The sequence below is a fragment of the Seriola aureovittata genome, chromosome 21 (assembly GCF_021018895.1).
Source record: "Seriola aureovittata isolate HTS-2021-v1 ecotype China chromosome 21, ASM2101889v1, whole genome shotgun sequence".
NCBI lineage: Eukaryota > Metazoa > Chordata > Actinopteri > Carangiformes > Carangidae > Seriola > Seriola aureovittata.
The window spans coordinates 21,934,626-21,951,881 of NC_079384.1; the positions used below are offsets into that span (position 1 = coordinate 21,934,626).

The 17,256-nt window shown below is 41.5% G+C and overlaps 1 protein-coding gene across 1 annotated transcript; it reads left to right on the plus strand.

The window, feature by feature from the left end:
- The first annotated feature begins 896 nt into the window (after nucleotides 1-896).
- bms1 (BMS1 ribosome biogenesis factor) lies at nucleotides 897-16,914 on the plus strand. Its single transcript, XM_056366717.1, has 23 exons — nucleotides 897-986; nucleotides 1,526-1,706; nucleotides 2,177-2,367; nucleotides 4,805-4,884; nucleotides 5,095-5,283; nucleotides 5,431-5,573; nucleotides 5,677-5,798; nucleotides 6,072-6,265; nucleotides 6,491-6,633; nucleotides 7,178-7,764; nucleotides 8,955-9,056; nucleotides 9,605-9,756; nucleotides 9,913-9,994; nucleotides 10,325-10,404; nucleotides 10,884-11,066; nucleotides 11,167-11,355; nucleotides 12,474-12,654; nucleotides 14,069-14,127; nucleotides 14,321-14,443; nucleotides 14,902-15,049; nucleotides 15,488-15,663; nucleotides 15,951-16,112; nucleotides 16,363-16,914. Exons 2-23 carry the CDS (start codon nucleotides 1,534-1,536, stop codon nucleotides 16,588-16,590), a joined length of 3,687 nt encoding a protein of 1,228 aa, XP_056222692.1. The 5' UTR covers nucleotides 897-986; nucleotides 1,526-1,533; the 3' UTR covers nucleotides 16,591-16,914.
- The last annotated feature ends 342 nt before the right edge of the window (nucleotides 16,915-17,256 follow it).

Here is a 17,256-nt window from a genome sequence, read left to right on the forward strand (position 1 = left end):
GACACTCATTCTGCAAGGTCCTCACTCGGCTAGGCATCACAGGAGCAGAAAAGAAGAGGGCTATAAAATCCGCCAGCGAAGCCGCAGAGAAAGCCACTAGGTGGCTTTGGTTGAAAAGGGCTGATCCGTGGGTAGCTGCTGGGACGCAAGTCGGGGTCTGATCAGCCCCGGCTGGGTCGCCTGGGCGAGGGCGTATGTTGTAAGACCCAAAACGCCTGATGACCTCGGGTTCACAACACTGATGATGCGTCCCAGAGTGCATCCCGGAGATGTTTATCACTCTGACTCCCACCGACAAATCCTGGAAGCCCTGGGAAATGATTTGTAAAGATAATTTCATCCCTCACAACTTCCACTGTGGAATAATATAGTTACATTAGGTAAATCGATTGAATGAAGAAACAAATATTGTCAGTTGTGCATTTGGTGGAATTATTAATTATTTAATAATAAGTTTAATAATAAACATAACTTGGATTTCCTTATTAAAAAAACATATTTAAGTGACACAACGTTCAAGTCCATAAATATAGATTTCTTCTCTTTAAATCTGTACAGTTAGGAGTCATCCTGAAGAACAAGCATATTGAATTTCTAGCTAACAATATCATCATAAATAATTTGTATTTATTTATTATTTTAATGGCTCAACATTCACTACTTTTATATTCCTTTCATGTTGTCTTGCTATTTCAATCCTGTTTGTTTTTCCCTTTTCAACAATTCTTATTTCCAAAAAAACATGAACTATTTATCACGTCACGTTTTCTCATCACTCGCCACGTTAATCCTATCCACCTGCAGAGGGCGCCACCATGAAAGGAACCTGTACCTCCTTTATGCGGAACCTTTTACAATTTTGTTTCCACTCGGTTTACTACGAGGTGACACTTCCATACTCTTCCGGGCCGGAGGTTACTTTACACACGTGAAAAGTGGAGGAAAGCAAGCAGACTGTGAGCAGACAACAGGCGGTTTACGTGCAGGTATGGAGACGGATCATTTGTGTGTGTTGTGTAGCTCTCGTGGAGACGCGGCACGCGGCCAGTGTATGTCCGTGTGGCGCCAACAGCCTTTACATTGTGCTGAATGTTGTGTTGTACTGTAGAACAATATGCAGGCCTGTGTGTTTTTATTTTTCTATTGCTGCCAAAAGGACTTCTACAAAGTACAGGATTAAAGGTCTGAAGACTTGTAAATGATACAAATCAGTTTCTGTTTTTTTTTTTTAAATATAAATTTGCAAAAAATTCTAAAATCATATTTTTTCTTTGTCATTATGAATCATTTAGAGAAGTTGAATGGGCAATCATGTTAAATGTACAACGCAATACAGTGAATGCGTCAGAATACTTTCCAAAAGTCGCCACGTTTTCACTTAGTCTGTCTTGTCCAGACTTGGACCAGACAAACAGAGGAGAATATGGCGAAGGGGGTGTGGGGGTGGGGGGGTGGGGGTGGGGGGCAGTTCAGTTTGTGCTGTCACCTGCTGTTACATGATGTCTTGTCTGTGTCTGTGCTTCAGTGGACAGGATGGACGGGAAGGTGAAGGAACAGAAGCGACATCAGCAAAAGCACAGCGGACCAAAGGCAGAGAGGAAGAAGCTCAGGAAACAGGGAGGCTCAACAGAGGAGGATGAACGGAGACGCAACCCCAAAGCATTTGCAGTTCAGTCTGCTGTCCGCATGGCCAAAACGTTCCACAGGTCAGTACTGCACTGTGCTGCTGCACTTCTGTTTGACACACTGAGCATGTGGCATCCAGGATGTAACACTCACTAGGTCTTTGGTCATATGGTGGGCCATCAAGGTCAGTTAGTGACATACGTTTGACATAATTCTATTACTACTATTTGAATAGGAATAATCAGTAACTGAGGAAAATTGAAGCACTGCACAAACTCAAATGTGAGTAATCAAAGAACAATATGAATCTAGAATGGCACTCAGCAGAGCGCAGACCTCTGCCTAGGAAAAATGCCCTCTCTCACAGTAATGAGGGAAGTGTTTAAAACTTCCTGGATCTGCCCCAGATTTAACAGTTTCTTCCCTGGTCCATGGCCCATCCCTCCACCAAGTTTAGTGCAAACAAGATCAGTGGTTTTTGCAAACCACAAGTAACAGACACAGGTGAAAACATAACCTCCTTGATGACCCTGTGTATATGTTTTCTTAGGGCCCAGGACATAAAGGCCAAAAAACATCACATCCCCCTTGTGGACCGGACTCCCCTGGAACCCCCTCCAGTTGTGATTGTAGTTGTTGGGCCCCCCAAGGTGGGAAAAAGCACCCTTATCCGCTGCCTGATCAAAAACTTCACCCGGCAGAAGCTGGGGGACATATGTGGACCTATTACCATCGTCTCTGGTGAGTATGGCCAATGATTTCTTTGTAGACAGGTGTAGTACCCCAACGCTCTACAGTATGTCTCAGATGCTGTAAACGAACTGATGGGGGGGTTTTGGTTTGTTTTGCATTAAGGTAGCTACCCCAAGGGTTTACCTGTGTTGAGTGCACTAGTAGTGCTCTAAGATAACCAAAAAAACTTTCCAACCCCACTTGGGCCTATAAAGTTATCGTATTTTAACTGACCCCAGACAACTTGAAATAGGCAAAATTATATTTACTTAAAGTTTGTCAACACAACAGAGATTTGCCTTTTAAACTTGAAATTAAACACAAAAAATACACTCCAACAGCAGCGATGAAGCTCTGTCAGCAGATGCACTCAGTCCTTCTCCTCCAACTTAATTCCAAAACACACATGCACAAACACTCGTTCCAATAAACTTTTTTATGAGGAAACATGCAATTGAGTTTGGCTACAGTTTCTTCAAGATACAAAGCATTAACTACACACGTTGTTCTAACGATGCTGGCTCATCTTTCTTTTCTTGGCCGTCTCCTGCCTTCCCCCTCGGACCTCTGCTTCCGCACCCCCCGCCAATCACCGTGGGTGACACCGACTGATCATCTGTCTAACCCAATCAAACAACAGAGCAACACAACAGGAATTCATTATGTGTACTCTCGCGACACTTGACGTTTTACCATCAGAAACGGCATGAACACTATGATATCCCACATTAAATTTATATTCTTATAAAGACTAAAATATCTCAACAGGAACTTTTCTGCCTCTGACACCCGACACAGGGAACGAGCACGGGGAATGATTTGTGGTTTTGTCAGATGTTGGTTTTGGTTTGTTTGGCCACCATCAGGCTTTTAACCATCATGTTACAGTTATTGTTTGCAGTGCTGAACTTTTGTCTCCCTCTTTTGGCAGTGAGAGTAATTACACAAACACTGTTAACACATGTCTGCCCTCCTCTGCCCTAATGTTCTTTCAGTACTCTCCAATGCAAACCATGTTTGTCTTCATCATCAGTCATTTTCTTTTTTAGATTGTAATCTGTACTCTGGATGCTGATTTTTCTATTTTATCTGAAGTATCAGAAACTTTTCTTGGATGTTTCCTTGGTATTTCCATGCATGAGTATGGAGAGTGGTATGCATCCTATTCTGTCTTTGTGGGGGCGGTTGCTCCCCTCTTCAGCTCTGACAAACCAATCATTACTTTAAAACATAAATCACATCACTACCGGTGCACCGATGAGGGAAAGTCGCCACAGACACCAGATTTATAACTCTGGTGTATTTTGAAATACAGAGAGATTCACCTGGAGCTAATAGGCTTAATCAATGGTGTGTGAACTTATTTTAATGTCCCAGAATTTCCTGTTCATTAGTATCTGAAAGGACTGCACGGTGGTTCAGTGGTTAGCGCTGTTGCCTCACAGCAAGAAGGTTCAGGGTTCGAATCCCGGCTCGGCCGTGGGATCTTTCTGTGTGGAGTTTGCGTGTTCTCCCTGTGCCAGTGTGGGTTCTCTCCGGGTTCTCCGGCTTCCTCCCACAGTCCAAAGACATGCAAAATGGGGACTAGGATAATCGGATACTTTAAATTGACCATAGGTGTGGCTGTGAGTGTGAATGGTTGTTTGTCTCTATGTATTTGCCCTGCGATGGACTGGCGACCTGTCCGGGGTGTACCCCGCCTCTCGCCCGAAAAGATGCTGGGATAGGCTCCAGCCCCCCCGCGACCCTACTAGAGGATAAGCGGTAGAAAATGGATGGATGGATAGTATCTAAAAGTCCTGCACTTAGTACAGTTACCTGTCAGCTTCCATGTTGATTGTAAGATTCTTTTACTTGTTTTTAAAGCACTTCATGGTCTTGCACCAGCACACATGTCTCACTTGCTTACAGCCTATGTACCAGTACGGCTCCTCAGGTCCTCTGGCCCAAGTCTGTTAGTTGTTCTGAAGTGCAGGACTAAATCCTTCAGCGAGGCAGCTTTCAGCTTTTATGCTCCGAGCCGATGGAACAGTCTCCCCGAGGACCTGAGAGCAGCTGGAAGAATTTAAATTTTCAAACCGAAACTCAAAACACAACTCTTCAGCCTGGCTTTTTTCGTTATTATTTTGTTTTTTAGTTATTAGTCACTTTATTTCATTCTCTTATTTTACTGTATTTGTGTTCTAAATTGTACTTTATTATATTTTATTCTATGTTATCTACTGTTTTATTATTGATTTGCTTATGTTTTCTTTTTTGGTTTGCTAATGTTATTACAGCTTTTAAAATCTATTTTATTGTAAATCATTGTCAGCTTTCTTGCTTGATTTGTCCTTTTCTTTTAAGCTCATCAGTCTGTGAAGCACTTTGATCTGCTCTAACCTGTATGAAAAGTGCTATACAAATAAAGTTGGATTGATTGAAGTGACTGCTTTTCATCCCTCAGGGAAGAAGCGTCGCCTCACTTTCATGGAGTGTAACAATGACATAAACACTATGATCGACCTCGCGAAAGTAGCTGACCTGGTGAGTTTCTCAGTTCACAGGAAACAGAGTTGACTTCAGTGAGTCAGTCTCACATAATGAAACATATTTGTGTACTTTCTAATATGATCAACTTTACAATAAACGGAAAAAGAGACGGTTACTTGACTTAGTGTCAGACTTGTACTGTAAACAGAATGAGTTGGCTTGAATAGACTCTTGAATGAAGGTCACTGTGTTTTCTCTCTCCAGGTCTTGATGTTGATTGATGCCAGCTTTGGCTTTGAGATGGAGACGTTCGAGTTTCTCAACATCTGTCAGGTGCACGGCTTTCCTCGTATCATGGGTGTGCTGACTCATCTGGATTCCTTCAAGAACAACAAGACGCTGAGGAAGACGAAGAAAAACCTCAAACATCGCTTCTGGACGGAGGTCTACCAGGTAAACGCAGCACACTCGCAACCTTTAAACTGAAAGCCTGTGTTCATAGACACAGTCCTTTACATTGAATCGATAACTAACTGTCAATGACAGTATGATGGGAGACAGTTTCTACATGTGTGTGCGTGTTGTGTTTGAACCTGTCAGGGAGCCAAGCTGTTCTATCTGTCTGGTATGGTGTATGGTGAGTACCAGACTCAGGAAGTGAAGAACCTGGGCCGCTTCATCTCTGTCATGAAGTTTCGTCCTCTGGTGTGGCAGACCTCCCATCCTTATGTGTTGGCCGACCGGTGAGTGTTGACCCGGAGAGCTACACACTCGCCATTAAGATGATCCATTCGTTTTTTTGTGGGTGCACTTAACCGTTATATTCACAATGTTCCTTTGACACAGTATGGAGGACTTGACTGACCCAGAGAGGGTGAGAACAGACCCCAAATGTGATCGGACTGTGTCACTCTATGGCTACCTCAGAGGGACATATTTGAAAAACAAAGGCCAGGTCCATGTCCCAGGTACAGAATCACAGTTGGTTGCTGGTTACCCTTCTTTGTATTCAAAGATGTTTGGTTCTTGTGGAATCAATATGTGGACTTGAGTTCACCATAGCAAGTAGCTCAGTCAGGTATAGACCCATAATCTCTTATTTGTCCCTGACAAACAATGTAATTAAAAAAACCTTCTCTGCTTCACATCATTATGTTGAAGGCAATACTGCTCCTGAGTTGTACCTCAAGTATTTCTTTGGAAATTGTGTGAGAGATGTTGTTGTATTTTATTCTCTGCAGGTGTAGGAGACTTTCAGGTGGCAGACGTAAACTTCCTGCCCGACCCGTGTCCTCTGCCGGACGCTCAGAAGAAGAGAGCGCTGAACGAGAAGGAGCGTCTGCTCTATGCACCCATGGCCGGCGTCGGCGGGGTCGTGTACGACAAAGATGCCGTATACATCGACCTTCCTGCCAACCACGTCAATCAGCAGCAGGTGCGTGCATGCGTGTGCGTGTGTGCTTGGCATAACAGTGTGTGTTCTACATCTGATAGATTTAAAAAAAAAAAAAAAAAAAAACATTTTTAAAACCTTTTGTCAGTGCTTTTTATAGAAACCTGTTGTTTGAGGCAGTGTTCACTAGTTTAAAGTTTGACCATTAAAATCAGAAGTGTTGTTGTACCTGGTGGGCGATGTATTCTTCTTCATCATCTGGTACAGGAGGAGGTGCGGCCCACCACAGAACTGGTCCAGTCTCTCATCGACACACATGCCACCCTGGATGCAAAGATGGCTGCCAGTAAAGTGTCTCTGTTCAGCGGCTCAGCCACCCTGGAGCCCACAGACATGGATGAGCAGAGCAGGTGAGACGACACACAGCTCCGGTCCAGCGCTCTCTTCTTTTGCACAGCAATATCTGGCCCTTTATTCTGCTCAGTTTGTGTAGCATTGACATCAAGAGATAAATAAAGTAATCACAAACATAGAACTGTAAAAGATCCATCATCTCTTGACCTTAACCTGTCCACATGTGTGCTTTTATCGTCTTTAAATGTACAGCATCGTATGGTTTAATATATAGTTTTCGTATCTGATGGCAAGATGAAAAAAAACTCTTTTGTCATTTGTCACTTTATATGGTCATGTGTGTTCAGACATTTTATTATCCCAAGTGGGAAATTTGATTTGCAGTCAGGGGAACAGAAAAGAAATGGATGAAAACACAAGTGCAACAATTTACACAATTCAGTGAAACACACAAAACTGTAAAGCACCAAAACACAGAAACTATAAAAACACCAGACACTAAAGACACAGAACATTAGATAAACACAACTGGCTGAAGAATAGCACACAAATGAAGAAACATGCTAGTTTCTAAATGTTTGAGTTTTGTTTGTGTGTTAGAGAGGAGGGGGGTCTTCACCAGAAGCTGGTCTGGGATCCCACCACGCAGAGAGAGAGAAGGGCGGTGGTCTTCACTGAGGAAGAGGAGGAGGACAGGGAAGATGATGACAGTGGTTCCACTGATGATGAGGATGGCGGTAGTGACAACAGTGACCAGGAGGAGGAGGAGGAGGACGAGGACGAGGATGAGGATGAGGATGAGGATACCCTTTCCACATTTCTCAAAGAGGCAAGAGCCAAATGTGAAGGGACAGATAAGAACATACCAGGCAGCACCCCCCCAGCAAAGAAACAGAAACTAGAGGAAAAGAAAGAAGAGCAGCAAACGACCGCTGAGGTGCCGGCGTTTGCTGACAGTGAAGATGACCTGGAGATCAGTGAGGAGGAGGGAGAAGAAAAGGGGGAGGGCGGGAGAGCAGGAGACTCTGGACACTGTTCTGAGGAGGATGAGGAAGAGAGTGATGATGAAGAGGAGGAAGATGATGATGATGATGAAGAGTCTGATGATGAATCCATGGAAGAGGAGGATGGTGCAGCTGAAGCTGCAATGAAGGAACAAAGCGAGAGTGAGGGGGAGGAAGAGCAGGGTGAGTACAAGGTTGCATCATTAGTCATGTTTTTATTTCAAATTCAGTTCAGTTCAGTTGTGTGGATAAAGACACTGATACCTCTCTGTCTCTGCTGATACCTGTCCAGTATCTGTTCATCTGGTCTGAAGAAGGGTTTAAACTTTGACTCTTAAGTCAAACAATTCTAGGACTTAAAAGTGGAGGTTCCTAAAGTCCAGACTTGACTCACACTGCTCATCAATTGGAAAAGACCAAGTTTTCTTGTGTTCGTAGTGTGAACTTACCCGTGCACTGCACCTCTGTGACAGTCTCAGGTGATATTAAAGAAAAGGAATTGTGACCACAGTTGGTGAAATTCATTTACACACATTGTGCCTCATTCACCAACCTTTCTTAAGAAGAAATATCTTCTTCAAACCGAAGATTCTGACATTCACCAATGTTTTCTTATTTGGGATTTGCTCTTGGGTAAGAACAGAATCTACGCACACTCAAGAGTTCTATTACACACATTTTTTTTTTTTCTGTCTTTAGATTTTCGTTTTGGCATTTCCTCAACTTTACTGTGTCTCTTTGTGACTTCTGTCTGTGTCTGCACACGACCCTTCAGTCTCACGCCCTTTAAAGGGCATTTTCGGGCGTTTACCTCTGCTAATTAAGGCCAACTGGCGCACGCTTTCAATTTACGAGGAGATTGGCATTCATCAATCTAAGAACACAAGTGCGCACAATTCTGTGGTTTAAGAACACGTTCATGAATCTGACTTAGAGTTTTCTTAAGAACAACTTAAGAAAGAATTTAAGAAAATACTTAAGAACATACTGGTGAATGAGGCCCAATGACTCTAGTCCACAGTAATTAACTGAAAAAAAAAGACGTAAATGCAAGATTGTATGACTTATTAAGATTTCGTTACAACTGCAACTAAAAGTTTGTGGAAGCTGAGAAAATGTTTCACACTTTTTGAGCAGTTTTATGTGGAACAATGCAGTTTGATCCAGGATAAGTGATGTAAGGGTTGAATTGATCACTTGGAGTCAGATTGTGTAACTTCTTTGTTGTTCTTAGGGCAGCCATGCTGTTGTTTTTTTAAACACCTTAGCTACAGATGAGTGACTACAATCAGCTGAGAATGTATTTGCACTAGAAGTTTTCTGATCAAGGCCCATGTGATGCTGATGGTTCATTCTCCTGTTTCCATCCTCAGGCGCTCTGAGGTGGAAGGAGGGTCTGCAAAAGAAAGCATCGGAGGCATTTCTACGGCAACAAGAAGCTACACCCAATCTGAGAAAACTGGTTTATGGTTCAGGTAATTAACGTCACTTTGAAATAATACTGTGAATCCTGTGTAAAGGTACAGAGATGTAGTTACATATATATATACACATAAACATTTATCTCAAATAAGGGTTGTTATCTTGCTTGTGATCTCAGTGTGAATTATGTTAAAAAAAAAAACAATGCACAATGAGCTGTTTGAGAAAATAATGGAGCAGGAGGCAAAGAAGCGCACAACCATAGCAGAGAGATGTTTACTCCTCTGAGTTCAGCGTCAAGTGCTGAATAAAGTCTCAACCGTTTTCAGAGATGTTGATTCATCTTCATGGTGGTTTTTGGAGGATATAGTTTGTGGTGATATTACATTGTATATAGGCAGGTGTTTCTACCATTTTGTCCACCCCATTTATATCATTGAGGGTAGGTTAAGTAACAGAAACACCTCTCTGTATAATGCAGTACAGTTCAACATCACAAAGCACAGCCTCCGAAATGATCACAGTCGGTTATTATTTTAGGTAGGTGTGCCTAATAAACTGCCCACTGAGTTTAAGGTTTAGTTTTGATCTCGTTTTTCAGTTGTAGAGGCGGATGATTCTGAGGATGAGGAGGAGGAGCTGGGGGGGCTGTTTCGAGTGAGTCGCCCTCAGACAAGCAAAAGGTTCAAGGCAAATGCTGTGGACTGCTCCCGCTTCAACCCCGACTCCTCCCACAACTGGGACCTGGAGGAGGTAGTGTCCTTTCTAACACTGCTCCAAACTGTTGTAATGGGGAATGTTTGTTACTTGAGTTATAATTCATTTATTGTTGATATAAAAAAAAAAAAGAATACAAAAAAGATGTTGAAATTGAATTTAAATAGTTAAAAGTTGCAATGTTTTTCCCAGATGTTAAATTCCATCAGAGACTGCTTTGTGACAGGGAAGTGGGAGGAAGACCAAGATGCAGCCACACTACTGAAGGAGGATGGTAAGAAAAAGGACATGAGGAGGAGAAACATCCCACTCTGCCCAACACATTCATCTAAACTGTAGACTTATGTCTGAAAAAGTTACAAACAGGAGCGCCATGGTGGCTCTCCTGGTGGAGCATGTTCCATGTAGGCTTGGTCCTTACTGATAGATTTGAGGATCTACTACATTTGAATGATTTTGGATATGGACATTCAGTTTAGAATGAAACTGGTGAACCTCATAAAGTCCTTTCATGGGAATCCCAATTTTTGTCTGTGAAGCACACAAACATGCGGAGTCAGGAAAAAAATACTTAACTTGCAGTATTTTGTTTTGCTTTATCTAGAGGAGCTGTATGGCGACTTTGAGGATTTGGAAACAGGAGAAGTTCACAAGGGCCAGAGTGGGCAGCAGGAGCAGGCTGAGGTATGTCCTGTTTACTTTGAACAGTTGAAATCCACTCTGACTGATTTATTTCACTTTGTTTTTTATTTACTGTTCTGCTGTGTGAACTTTCTTATATATGTAGAATTAGTTTTTTCAGTACTGCTTACTACTGCAGTTTACATGGCACTGCCAGTGATTTTTAAATGAAATTGTGACTAAGAGAATTTTAAACTTTAATGTGGTTAGAGTGTGTTTACATCCATATTGGATTGTGGGTATAAACAACCTCAAACTTAAACTCAGTCAGCACTTCAGTCAGGTAGTTTACTCTGAATCAGCTCATCAGCACACTTATGAATTGAATCGTTATAGTAGAAATTATTTTTTAGAGTTCACCCGATTTGAAGAGTTGTGTTTTAAAATGCAAATACAAACACATCACAAGTACTGTTAACTCATTAATGCTTTTAGGTAGTCAGTGAGATGATATTTTGTCTTGTGGACCTCGTCACCGGCAGAATAGTGAGGAGGAGGATGATGAAGCTGAGGAGAGTCTGGTGAAGGTGGATGATGACGAGGTGCAGAAGAACAAGCGCCTGGAGAAGAAGCGCAGACTGAAGGAGCGATTCGATTCAGAATATGACAATGGAGACGCAACTTACTTTGATGACCTGAAGGAGGAAATGCAGAAGCAGGCTGAGGTAAACTGTTCTACGATATGATACACCCTACATTGTGGTCTTTAATATTTATTTGATTGATAACTGTATGTCTTTGTATGTTCTGTCTTTATGTCCTCAGCTGAACAGGGCAGAGTTTGAGGATGTGGACGATGAGACCAGAGTGCAGTATGAAGGCTTCCGGCCAGGAATGTATGTCAGATTAGAAATCTCCGCTATCCCCTGTGAATTTGTCACCAGCTTTGATCCTCATTATCCCATCATCCTCGGAGGTCTTGGCTCCAGTGAAGGCAACATAGGATACCTGCAGGTATGTACAGTGGTTTCCACTTGACTAATAGTAATGCAGAGCATTTTAACATCTTGCAGCTCATTGTTTTGACTTTCTGGACCACAACTTTACTGTTCTGGTTCACTCTCACCGCTCTCAGTGTCGTTTTCAGCTGCAGCAGCAGCTGTTTTCAGAGAAACGGCTGTAGAAAGCCAGTGTCCACTACCTGCTCAGTAGCAAACAGCAGACAGACACAGCTAGAGAATAGCTAGTGAATGTGGTGGAGCATTTAGCGGCTAAAGAGACAGATAATAACTCTACATGATGACATGTTGCTCTGTAACAGCTGGATGTGGAAATAATCTAGATGGATAATAAGGTACATATAAATCTTTGTATTTTTAGTTAACATGTATAAATGACTTGGGTTTAAATATTCAGTTCACATTAGTGAAGTATAATTTTGATTAATACTGACATGCCCATATGTACATTGAAAGTTTTACTAGTTACTGTAATTGTTCCCCCTCTCCATATTGGCCCTTAAGTTTTCAGTGTAAGTGACAGAGGACAACATCCACAGCCCTTGCTTTGTATTTAAACACATTCAACAAATTCAGCAGAAGTTAGTATGAGGCTTCAGTTGTCTCTGTTAAGACAAATCAAGTGAGGATCTTCCAAAGTTAGAGTTTTAGTGGGAAAGTCTGTGTTTCCCTTTGGAGCCACAGCAGAGTACCACAAAGAGGGAATTTCATACAGAACTGTGGACGATATCCACTTGATTTGTCTCCAGATGGCTGAGGCCTTGTGAAGCTTTAGCTTAACACCAGAACACCAAACACCAACTGTGAATTTTGTCCCTTGTTCTCTCCATTGAAATAGCTTCAGGAGGTGATTCAGTATGCACAAGAGCAACACTTGCAGCAATAAATAATGCTTTCAATGTACATGTGAATGTTGTTTTAGGATAATCCATTGCCCAACTATTTCTACCCAACAGGTACATTTTTTGTAATAAGGCAGTGTGACCTGCAGTAATCCTATAATAATACCTCACTGTAATCTGGCAGATGTTTCTGCTAATTTTAACTCCAAGTGAACAAAACTTGTCAGGTGTAATGTTTCAAAGTAGTAATATCTATTTATGAATTTGTCAGATGCGACTAAAGAAACACCGCTGGTATGAGCGCATCCTGAAGACACGGGACCCCCTCATCCTGTCCTTAGGCTGGAGGCGCTTTCAGACCATCCCCCTCTACCACATCGAGGATCACAACGGACGCCACCGCCTGCTCAAATACACACCAGAGCACATGCATTGTGGAGCCTCCATCTGGGGTGAGACAGTTAAAGCACTGTTGACTGCTCATGTGTAAATGGCTGTTTTTACATGTACATAATGATAATGAGAGTAAGACATTATTTTTGACAGTAGCAGAGGGCCAAAAACAGAGCCTTGGGGTACTCCATATTTCACATCAATAAATATAGATGGAGTATTATTATAGGAAACACACCATTTTCTGTCAGATGAGTGGGATTTTAACCATGTGAGAGCCAGGCCAGAGACGTCAAATTGGTTTTCCAACCGGTCTGAGTATGCAATGATCTATGATATCAAAAACCACACTGAGATCTAGTAAGAGAAGCACAGAGGTGGAATGTGGAATCTGAAGTATCAGTAAGTGGAAGAAAGGTTTTTGAGAGGATGACGGGCCTCATTTAGGTGAAGATTAAAAACACTTCAGTCTCATCAAAATTGGCAACAAGGTCTGAGATCAATTCTCGGAATTCATCGAAAAATTGTAAATAAGGGCCAGGTGATTGAATTCAATTATGTTTGTATAGTGCCAAATCATAATCTCAGGGTAAGGGTTGATCTGTAGAGTAGCACATGGTCGAATGGTGGAAGATGAAATTGTGGCAGATAGTCTATTTGGATATAAATAAACTATGTAATGAAGCCATGGAGATACTTAAAAAAAAAAAAAACTGCACAGAGGTTTTGCAGAGGTAAAATGGAAAAAAAATGTCACTGCTGAAATTGTCTTGTTTGAGCTCATGCAGTGTGTATTTAAAGACATCCCTGTTCAGAGGTGCAAAGAATGGGAGGAGGGACTGGAGGCCTGATTTATCACCACAGACCACTGCAGCAGAGGAAGCTCTGCATGAAATGCAACATCTGCGATAAACAGTAGAGTCTGCATCACTGTTGAATCAGACACAGGGTGAGAGAGGCTACAGCAAAGAGAAACACTGAGAGATAAGACAGCTTTGATCTTCAGTAATGTTTTATTTTTTAATAAAAATATGAAATAAAAAATAAAAAATTTCATATTTTTATTAAAAAATAAAAAATTACTGATCTTCAGTAATAGTTCAGGCAGTGAAAACATTGGTTACAGCAGTGAAGAAATTACAGAAAATTAAAAGATGCAAATAATGTCACTTTCGGGTGGCTCTTGATTTTCACATGATTTAATTTGTGTTTACCATCCCTGGAAAATCAGATGAACTGCGACTATGCAGTGCTAGAGATATTCATGTACAGTCACTGTTTTTAAACAAGTAACTTAAGACCTGTGATTCATTATATTTGGCTCCGTAAAACAAATGGTGTAATTTCTTACTCTATAATTAGTCTTTTGTTCCAGCACTGTTAAGAAATCTTTGAAGACAAGTTTCAGAGTCCTGTCTAAAGTGATCACCTGTATGTTAATAACATTATTCCATCTCCTTTTGTCTATTGAAGGTCCCATCACTCCACAGGGCACTGGGTTCCTGGCTGTACAGTCAGTAGCAGGAACTAAAGTGAGTATTATTCTGCAGTTAAAATCGGTTCAGTTAAAACGTTATAGATCAAGAAACTGAGAATAACTTTATTTAACTCCTGGTTGTAATAGAAGTGAGAACCTTGTCAGCTTCACTATTAGCTGATAGTTAGTTTGTAAAGCGGTTAATAGCAAAATTAAAATTTTCATGCGTTCCTGTTTTCTCTCTACAGGCTAATTTCCGTATTGCAGCCACAGGCGTGATCCTGGATCTGGATAAATCAGTGACCGTAGTGAAGAAGCTCAAACTCATCGGTTACCCCTACAAGATCTTTAAGAACACATGCTTCGTTAAGGTAGGGAAAATGCAGCCTATAGGTAGAAATCAGTGAGTTTTGACTATTCAAAGATGTTTGGATTGGATGTGATAACCCAGAATATAGAGAGATCATTTGCTCCAAAAACATTCTTTAGCTGAAGTTTTTATTGCTTCCTTTAATGACCTGGAGTGACTCTGACTGGTCTGCAGCACAAGGTCAAGTTTTTTTTTTTGTCTCCCATCAGAAAAGATTTTCTAATGTTTAAGGAACTGTAACATAAAGACAGACATATCACAATAAAAGCATTTATGATAAATAAAGCAGTCTTGAAAAATAACCAAAACACTTTTTGCCTTTATGTGTTGCTGTGGGAGGCACAGGATTTTGGTTGCTTGTATTGAATTTGAAAAGGCAGTGAAACATCACCGTATGAAGAGGCAGAATTAATAATACTACTAACAAGTACCTTCATTGGCCTCTCCCTCTGCTCACAGGGCATGTTCAACACAGTGCTGGAGGTGGCTAAATTTGAAGGTGCCTCTGTGCGAACAGTGTCAGGGGTCAGAGGTCAGATCAAAAAGGTCTTGTCTGCACCACCAGGAGCTTACAGAGCCACATTTGAGGACCGCCTGCTCATGAGTGGTGAGTGCCTGTTTGACATCATGGGTTCCTGCAGATTCTTAATCTAATTTGATCTATTTTATCTAATAATACTAACAAGAACATCTATGTATGTGATTTCGTCATCTACTGCTGCTGCTGATTAACATGTACATTCACATTGAATGAAGGATATAGGAGAGGGAGTCAAAAGTATGTCTAGCAAAAAATTCAAAATGGAGGGAAACATTCCCATGTTTACAGCTTAGAATGAATTCATGTTGCCAGATTCAAGACAACAGAACACTCTATCTGTAGAATTTAATTCCTGCTGCTTCTCATCTTCACCATGACTGTCTGTTTTATGGCCACTATGCAGAGGTGTAACAATTAATTAGACAATGATATAATGTTTTGCTATGTATTGATGTGTTTTGGTGTGTGTGTGTGTGTGTGTGTTTATGTGTGACTGTTGCGCAGACATTGTGTTCCTGCGCTCCTGGTATCCAGTGTCTGTTCCTCAGCTCTACAACCCTGTCACCTCTCTGCTGCTGCCTGTTGGTCAGAAGGACAGCTGGGCAGGCATGAGGACCCTGGGTCAGCTCAAACATGACCTGGGCATCCGCAACAAGCCCAACACTGACTCTCTGTACAAGGTAGACTCAGTCTAAACACCTCATGTGATGAATGAATGAGGAATTAAGAGTAATGTAACATACGTAGTGTACATCAAATCCAACATCTCCAATGTGAGGATTTGTTGTTTTATATGACAGTAAACTGAATATATTTGGGTTTTTGGACAAGAGATTTGCTGAGCTTGTGCTGGCTGGCTCGTCAGTAAAACCTGTTACTGAATTGACTTGCAGCTAAAACAAAGACTTATCCTTCACGAAGCCTAAATCCTGCCTCAACATGTGAATATTTGTCCTCTTCCCTTCAGCCGGTAGCTCGAGCCCAAAGGCACTTCAACCCCCTCCACATTCCCAAGGAGCTGCAGAAGGCCCTGCCCTTCAAGAGCAAACCCAAACAGCAGCAACCCAAAGGAAAGACGCCCAGAGACCTGCAGCGTCCCAGTGTGATCAGAGAACCCCATGAGAGAAAGGTGTGCAAAAAAATGTCTCTACAGTCTCAGTACAGGAGCTTAGGAATTAGCATTAGCCTTGGTTGTGGGTTCAGCTAAAATGGAACACTGATCTGACCTTTTACACAACAGATAGAATGGATAGCCAAAACTATGAAAAAAGAGCAATTTTGTTGTGGATTCCTTTAACTACAAGATGACCTTGTACTGCTCCCTGTAGTAATACATGACGTTATGACTTCAAGTGGTTTTTCTTGTCCTGTTGCTTTAGGTGGCGGCCCTGCTCCAAGCTCTGAGCACAGTTCACAACCACAAGAGGAAGAAATCCCACATGGTGAAGCACGCCAAACACAAGGAGTTCCTTCAGCAGAAGGAGAAACAGGAGGAGGCCAAGCTGAAGAGACAGAAGGAGGCACGTAAAAAACTGTACCGTTCCATGGGCCAGATGGACCAGAAGAAACAAAGGTCCAGCCTAAAGGGGGCGCCACAGGACAATTGAATATCTGGACTAATGAGGCAAACCTCTGTCACTGTCTCTTTGGAGCATGTTTTCATTTTAGCAGGTTCATTTTTATTGTATTTTTCTTTATGTATTGAAATGAAGATTAGCTGTAAAGAAAAATGTATCTGACTGCTGGAGCTTATTTTAATAAAACATAATAATGACCAGAACTGTGACGTCACTCCAGCAAGGTGAAGTTTTCAGCTGCATATCACAGTGTCAGCGATTGTGTTGGAGCTGTCAGATGTTCCTTTATGAGTTCTTTCTCTCTATTCTCTCTCTCTTTTGTAATTACAGTAAAAAAGACAATTATTAACTTTACAGACAGTTGCATCAAGGTTAAGCTCTTTTTAAGCTTTTCTTTTTTTTTTTTTTTTTTTTGTCAGATTTCTACTCCAGCATCAAGGTTTTCATTGAATTTAGAGCCTGTCTATGATGAACATATTACAAGACATATTCAGTTTAGTATCAGTGTGTCCACAGAGGTTTTGTACATATTTGATTTGTCATAGAACAATTGTGTCATTTAGAGTGAGCACGTGTCTGTCTATTGAAACTGCTGGCCTTTCAACAAAAGGAGGAATCTCATATGAAACAAATGAATTCATTAATCTTGTAACATTGTATCTTTCTCTAATCAGTTGAAAGTCAAACTTTTCTTAT

Coding starts and splice junctions, on each gene's coding strand:
- bms1 (XM_056366717.1), top strand. CDS start 1,534: ATGGACGGGAAGGTGAAGGAACAGAAGCGACATCAGCAAAAGCACAGC. Junction 2,368..4,804: donor ACCTATTACCATCGTCTCTG/GTGAGTATGGCC, acceptor TTCATCCCTCAG/GGAAGAAGCGTCGCCTCACT. Junction 15,050..15,487: donor GGACCGCCTGCTCATGAGTG/GTGAGTGCCTGT, acceptor ACTGTTGCGCAG/ACATTGTGTTCCTGCGCTCC.